The sequence below is a fragment of the Mercenaria mercenaria genome, chromosome 19 (assembly GCF_021730395.1).
Source record: "Mercenaria mercenaria strain notata chromosome 19, MADL_Memer_1, whole genome shotgun sequence".
NCBI lineage: Eukaryota > Metazoa > Mollusca > Bivalvia > Venerida > Veneridae > Mercenaria > Mercenaria mercenaria.
Window position 1 is genome coordinate 10859369 of NC_069379.1, and position 7960 is coordinate 10867328.

General features: G+C 34.6%; 1 protein-coding gene across 1 annotated transcript; it reads left to right on the forward strand.

Annotated features, from left to right (window-relative positions):
• The first annotated feature begins 221 nt into the window (after positions 1–221).
• Positions 222–7707, forward strand: LOC123542417 (thrombospondin-2-like). Its single transcript, XM_045328278.2, has 10 exons — positions 222–329; positions 597–638; positions 1013–1092; positions 2842–2910; positions 3942–4062; positions 4575–4697; positions 5819–5992; positions 6296–6466; positions 6871–7035; positions 7667–7707. The coding sequence occupies exons 1-10, from the start codon at positions 317–319 to the stop codon at positions 7705–7707; spliced, it is 999 nt and encodes a 332-aa protein (XP_045184213.2). The 5' UTR covers positions 222–316.
• Positions 7708–7960: the final 253 nt, after the last annotated feature.

Genomic DNA, 7960 nt, shown 5'->3' on the forward strand with positions numbered 1-7960 from the left:
AACGAAGACATTTAATATTATATAAAATACAAACAAATTGCTTTTAAAAGTTGGAAAGTTTAATGATCTTGAGGCCTGTCCCTCTGATAGTGCACAACGTGTAGAACTAAACGACTTAATAGCAAACGCGTCATTAGTTAGATCCCTAGTTTGAAACAAGGTTATCATAACAAAATTTATTATGTAAACAGCCTTTTCTGCACGTCGTTAAAAGGTATTTATTTAGAAAATCGTGACCACATATCGCCATTGACATGACGTTAACCTGAAGAGATCTGTACTTGTTCACCATTTTCAAACAAAATAAGGCAAGGCGATGGACGTCATTTGTGAGTAACGTTTGAAATAAAATTAGTTCGATTTTTATATATCAAAATTTGAAATATAAATCTGGTGTAAATAGAAATGAGTATCAAAAATTATTCCTAACGTATACTTAATGACAGATTGTCATTATCATCTATTTGCGCTTTTTCTAAACTAAGCCTACCATTTGTTACCATGAAGTGATCCCAATAAAAAGTATGACTCATTTTGGAGCAAAATCCGTACATTATTGTTTTTTAAATTGATGTTATTAATATTATATTCTTCAGACATTTTGATCTATCTGACGCTGGTCGGCTCGCAAAGTGTCGGTAAATAGTTTTCTTTCCATCTATATAACAATATTTCACAAGTAAATAAATATTCGCATAATTCAAATCATTCACAAACCTGTCTAACACATTGTTTTGTAAGTTGTAATAAATTTAATGTCAGTAAAATGCAACGTTACAAACGTTGTCAGATAGCGAATACCAACTTAGGATGCAGTGATTTAAGAATGAATACTGGTAAAACCCAGTTAGTGTTGCTGGAATAGAAGTAGCTGATTGCTTTAAGACAAATTGTGAACATAACGCGATGCCGATATTACATTTTGTGTTATCTATAAGATAAATCGCTTGCAAAATTATTATAACACTGCCATGCCAATGTCTTGTCGATGGAATTGATTTCTCATTTGTAGAAGCACTGGAATGTTTCGACTGTGCAGACATCGATGATATAGATGACTGTCTCAATACCACCCATTGCAGCGTCGGACAGGTAGGGCAAATGTTTACAATGTCATATCATAGATGACTATTTCAATACTACCCATTGCAGCATTGGACAGGTAGGGCAAATGTTTACAATGTTAGTCTCAATACTACCAATTGCAGCATCGGACAGGTAGGGCAAATGTTTACAATGTCATATTATAGATGACTGTCTCAATACCACCCATTTCAGCGTCGGACAGGTAGGGCAAATGTTTACAATGTCATATTATACATGACTGTCTCAATACCACCCATTGCAGCGTCGGACAGGTAGGGCAAATGTTTACAATGTCATATTATAGATGACTATTTCAATACTATCTATTGCAGCATTGGACAGGTAGGGCAAATGTTTACAATGTTAGTCTCAATACTACCAATTGCAGCAACGGACAGGTATGGCAAATGTTTACAATGTTAGTCTCAATACTACCAATTGCAGCATCGGACAGGTATGGCAAATGTTTACAATGTCATATTACAGTTGATTATCTTAATATTACCCATTGCAGAAACTGACAGGTAAGCCAAATGTTTACAATGCCATATTATAGCTGATTGTCTAAATACTAAATACAGGTAGGGCAAATGTTTACAATGTCATGTTATTAATGCACTTATCTTCTGCTAAGCACAAATGTTTCATGATTATTTCTTTGATAAAATATTTTAACCATCATTTTTAAACCTCAAACGGTATAATAAGAATGTTATGTTGTGAGCATTCTTCTTGTACAAATTGAGCCATGTTCGTCAAGAAATGCAGACTCAGTTATTGTCTGAGATTCTTATAAAACTTTTAAAAGGTAACATTGTTTTTGCATTACCTTTTGTTCAAACCGAGTCTGCTATTATGTTGCTTGGTTGCGTTCGATGCTTCAAGAGGATCTTTTCACAGATTTTATTATTCTTATTTGATTTAGTTGGACAATATCTTTAATTCGAATAGGTCATAATCCATCAATTTACACAATTGGTTAACTGTAAGAACAGTTTGTGGCCTTTTGTGGCCATTGCATTAAAGTAAAGATATCGTCAACGTCTAAAACTTCTTGCTAGTTTTAGTGACCTTTTGAGTGATGCAACACTCGGCAGTAATCAAAAAGTGGGTTAGGAAAAGCATCAGGTTTGAACTTTAAAAAGAAGTCATCTAGACATATAACCAATAAATTGATGTTACATTTTTACGTTTCTGATGACATTCCTTCAACAGGAATAATATCAATACCTTTGTTATAAAAAAACAACGACATTTATTCTGTTCGTTGACCAGTGCAGCTTTAGTGAGAAGAAAATCAAAACCGAAATTAAAAGTTAATACAGCGTCAGACATGTACTGTGCGCTTTTACGTAGTTCCTTATGTTTGATATCCTGGAAGTTATGGCTTAGCATCCTCTATCCAGATATCATAGAATAAGGCCCTGATACGAAATGATTGATCGAAAGTCGAAATTGTTCCAGTTATGAAATAGAGTAAAAGTGAAAACTCCAGGCCGCCAAACACTACAAAATTGGATATGTTGCAGGCTAGCTTAAACCTTTGTGAGGTCAATATTTTTAATAGTCAACTAAACACCATCCAATTGCCTTTAAAATTGTAAACCGAACATGCAAAACTACCTTAATGGCGCACAAAGTGCTAAACATTTGACTAGATCTTCAAGTGCGGCATGCAGAATATCGAAATAATATTATGTACATACAACAACCATTTTTTCCATTGTAACGTTATCACTTCCTTTTACATTTTAGTCGTGTTACCAGGATTTGAAACAGACTGAAAACTCTCCACGGTATACCCTAGGTTGCACTGATAATCAGGTAATTTATCCCAAAACTCTTGTAAAAATTAAGATTTTATTCAAAATACGTAAAATTCATAAATATAAGATCATTCAGTTGTTTCTAAACAGTTTTTCATCTATATAAAATACTCATAAGATTTGCAAATAATATACAAAACCCTCACTTTTCGCATTGAAACACGGTTTCTATTTTATAAGATAGGAAATGTAATTGTATGTATAATTAAATGTGGATTTTTAGACATTTCTAATGGCTTTGAAGTATTGACATTGTACTATATATATATATATATAAGCATGTCATTTTAAGACGCGCCATGTATCAGAGTGTTGTTCATATACAGCTGAAAATAGATCCAATATCCGTTTTATACCACTTTCTTATTTTGGAGCGTGACTTAAGGTAACGGAACACTTATGAAAATAGTGAATTTCCGTTCGATCACATATTCTCCGTACGCGATTTCGGCATTCTCCGGTATGAACGGAAATCCAGGTGCTCGTATTAACTACATTATCGTCCGAAGAAAGCCGGTGCACGATAGAAAATGCATAACCGCACGGACATTATGGGTCCATTACGGGTCAAATACCTGAAACACATTTCGTATCGAGAACTGGAACTAATCTACTCAAAATCCCTTAGCACAATGCCATGTTAAAATCACAACCGTAGGCCTATCATATTTAGTATTTGGCTCATGGTGCGTTTGTTGTCCTCAATGCTTCCAGGGAGACTACTCTTAAAGGAATCGTTTACTGTATGGGAGTTCGGATGGAAATGTCTGGCTTAATGGTACTTTTAATGCTCTTACGAGCCAGAGGCACACTTTCAACTAGTGATAGATTTTTATTCTTACAGTTAATAGAAGATAAGAAAAAATCGAATATTGTTTTTTTAAACATTATTTTGTTATCCAACTTTAGTTTGAAAAAGTCATATTTTCATTTTTTGTAGGCAAAAAGTTTCATTGGTTTGAATTTAAATGCAAAGTATTTTAATATCTTCCAAAAATTTAGTTTTGCCACTAAATACGCTGATTTCAGGTGTGTGGACACCTATCTAATGAGTTTGTAGGACGGGACCTTACCGAGCGTCAAACTCAGGACTGTCATGAATGTTGTAGCACAGCTAATTGTAATAAGCATCTTTGTGAACATTTAAAACGTAAGTGGTGTTACTGTATATATTGTACATAAATATTTGCGAACATTTAAAAAATATGTATGTTTTCGTTATTTATTGTAATGAGCATATTTGTGAACATGTGAAACGTATGTATTACCAAATATGTAGAAATATGCATCTTGGAGAATATTTAAAATGTTTGATTTTACGTTGATATACATTATAACAAATTCTTTTATCGTATGTATACTTTACCTTATACATTGTAATGAACATATTTGTAAACATTTAAAACGCATGAATTTATTAAGTACTATGTAGCAAAGAAAATGTCTGTGAGTATTTAGAACGTGTAAATTCTGTATTACCTTATAGCATGCATCCGAGTCTGCAAACGAAGGCTGCATCTGCATCAAAGCTTCAATTTATTGTATAAAAGATAAAAATAAATGTGATACTTAACCTGTAGATAAACTGTATTGAATATATATGTTTACCAAGATAACCCTTTGACTCGCTCGGATTGGTTGATATTTGTTTTTTCTTTTCAGCTTCCGCATGTATTGATGATGTCAATGCGGACTGTGCTTGGCTAAACACGATTGTCAATATATGTGAGGACATTCAGCATGCAAAAACGGTCTGTGCAAAGTTTTGTGGCCTCTGTCATTTAGGTATGTCTAATACACTGCCATAAGCTCGATGCTTTTCGTTCTCTAATAACTCTTAGGTTATGTAATCACTTTCAAATGTGATAGGTTGATTCGGATTATGTCATTTGTTAAGCAGAACTATGTTATGTACGAGCAACACAGAATTATCGCAAATGTCATAATGAATGGGTAGCCCTGTGCATATGTAAATTATTATAATTTATTATGTCGTTCGTGTTAATCCTTAACATTAGTAGCCACGGTTACCGTAATGGTATGAATCAGCATAATACGTGAAAATAGTTTTACAGTTAAACACCAATCGCTCGATATCGGAGCGGAAGAGCAAACTGTCGGAGTTATCAAGGGTTTTTGATCAATCCGAAATTAAAATGTAAAAGGAAAACGGCTGGTGAAGGACTGAATTGCTCAAGCGAGCTCGGGTTCTGAATCAACGACGTTTGAGAAATCGCAAATAAAAGAGAAACTTGCTATGATATAGTCAAATTTATTTCAAGCTTACTGATGAAATACTGTGTTTTGTCAGTGAGATATTATCATATTATATCACTGACTGCATATCACTCACTGTAAATGCTATAGCTTTGCCGATCTACTTGTACATTGTGTATAAATTTTAAGTTATTTGCTTAAAACGGGATGAAAATTGTAGTCGCACTTTGTTCTTTATAGTATATTTCTCGATTCAAATTATTTTACTTAATGAGAATTTCATAACGTTATGAAGCAAGAAAAAATAATAAAAAAGGAAGTCTGACGTCATGTTCGTATACGCGCGTCTGTTTCCCGCGCTGAGTTTAAAATCTGTTGTAAAATGCATATCTCAACGTAATTAAGCATAAGATAAATAGAAAATTTGTTTGTTTTTCGTGAATATAGAATATCTCACCACAAAGTGAGAAAATGTTCACATTTTCACTCGCGCTACGCGCTCATGAAAATATTTGAATTTTCTCATTTCTCAGTGAGATATTTTCCGTATTCACTCAAAACAAACACATATTCTTTATTTATACAGTTTACTCTAATGCCAACCCGATAAATAGTGACATGAATCTCCAGAAAGGTAGCATTGTACGTGCTGATAAGTAGCGCAATACATGTAACCTATAATATTTAAGTTGACGGAAATTGGGCTGACTGGTCCCCGTGGTCTACTTGTGATGTAACCTGTCAGAATGGTACCCAAACTAGGACACGTACATGTACGAACCCAGCACCTGCTTATGGCGGCTTGGACTGTGTCGGAAATAGTACAGATTTTAAAATATGCTACACAGGGAAACTTTGTCCAGGTAAAATTTCCATTTACCAGAAAAATAGATGAAATCAAAACTGTTATGTACAAATACCTCTACGTAATATCGTGGCACAAATTACAATAGAAAGGCGTTGTTTTAAGTGTCATCAAAATAGAGTAATGCAATGATATCAGTCTTTAGAATGATAAATTCTTTGAAGTGTTTTTGGATGAATCATACTATAATTTATAAATGGTACTTTGTGGAGAAGGTGGCTCAAACTGTAGTTAGGATTTCAATTTCAGACAAGATTAACATTCAAAATCTTGATTTATTGATAGACTCGTTATGTTCTAGTTCACGGCGGATGGAGCGGCTGGGGCCAGTGGGAATCGTGTCCTGTCACATGTGGCACGGGAATCGAAACACGACACCGAAGTTGTTCAAATCCCTATCCTGATAGAGTCGGGGATCATTGCTTTGGTGAGGGAATGGATGTAAGGCTGTGTATGCCTGGCCCATGCGCAAGTATGTGTCTAATACCTACGTTCTAGATGTCAATATTGATTGAGAGTTTATCTGTCTGTATGTACTTATCAAGTTGCTCTGAAAAGGTGTCATGGCAGACAAAACTTGATCTTGGAATGGGCTTAAGAAAAGCAACACATATATACGCATAAAATAAACATGTGATAAACTGTTCATTTAATTCCTTTATACATTTGTACACCTTCTTCGGTCAAACACGCTTAAACACATACTAATTGTTAAATTATGGTTCAAGTACTGTGTGTGTTATACATGTGGTACATATGAATGACAATTCACAAGACAAGTTCGAAACATGTTTAAGGCTTCATTCCCTTTTTGTTTTCCTGTGTAAATTCAATCGGAAAGAACCTTTCCTTAGTGTTTTATTTTTCTTGCAAAAGATGGGGGATGGTCCGGCTGGGGAACATGGAGTTCATGTAGTTTGACATGCGGAGGAGGACTCAAATCACGATCACGAAATTGTACTAATCCACGTCCTTCACTGGCTGGCAGGCCATGCTACGGTGATCCATCACATGTTACTTCTTGCAACAGCAATCCTTGCCGTAAGTTTATCACAATAATTCTGTACCTGGTATAGAAAAATATTTAAATATTGTTCTATTAACTATTTTATATCATTTTGGTGTAGACAATTATTTCGTGGTTACCTATCAAGCACATATAAGTGATACATACATAAGGTTTAATTCTCCTACTTTAAAGCAGGATTTCAATTTTTCATCAAAGCACATTCAATCTTTTAAAACTTTATACCACAGAATTTCAAAACCAGCAGCTTTGACTAGATAAATTGTTACCGTTCATCTAAATGATGTATTTTATAAGATAGTTTCGTATCAAGGAAAGGATATTCTCTATTTTGTGAATTAAACAATAGAAATATTAAAACATATTTCAATGTAACTAATGGATTTGGAAAACCCTGTTGAGACGTTATTTTGATTATTTAATATGAAGCTATCCATATACGGTGGCTGTTAGAAGTTATCCAGCTCGTCACATTACCATTCGACAATAATTGTTTTCGATATGACTTGAAACGCAGCGAATAAAACACAAACACATGTGCTTTGATAGGTAAAGTAAATTTCAAAGTGGAGGACAAAAATAATATTCAAGGTGATTATTGATGTTAGATTTAATATTTCAGTATATGAGTGTTTTCTGTTATAGCAACCCCATCCGTTTCTTTCCGAAGTAAAGGATTGAACTGATCCAACCCAAGCGTAGGAGCTCGCTCGTTTTTGCAACGTGACATTTTAACAAGGCATGGGCTATACAACCCTCCACGCGCATTTTCTCACACCAGTCGCAGGAACGTAGCCGGTGTTCTGTCACACCGATACATATTTGTAGCAACCAAACAAAGAATTAGGGGAATACGCTCTCATCTGCCGATAGTAACGAGATACAGACCCGCGAAATAGTCCGATACTCGACAAGCACTGCTCTGCGTCTTATACAGAA

Excerpts from the sequence above, each read along its gene's own strand:
- LOC123542417 (XM_045328278.2), top strand. Across the intron at positions 1,093-2,841 it reads CCCATTGCAGCGTCGGACAG|TCGTGTTACCAGGATTTGAA; the intron begins GTAGGGCAAATG and ends TTTACATTTTAG. Across the intron at positions 6,467-6,870 it reads TATGCCTGGCCCATGCGCAA|ATGGGGGATGGTCCGGCTGG; the intron begins GTATGTGTCTAA and ends TTCTTGCAAAAG.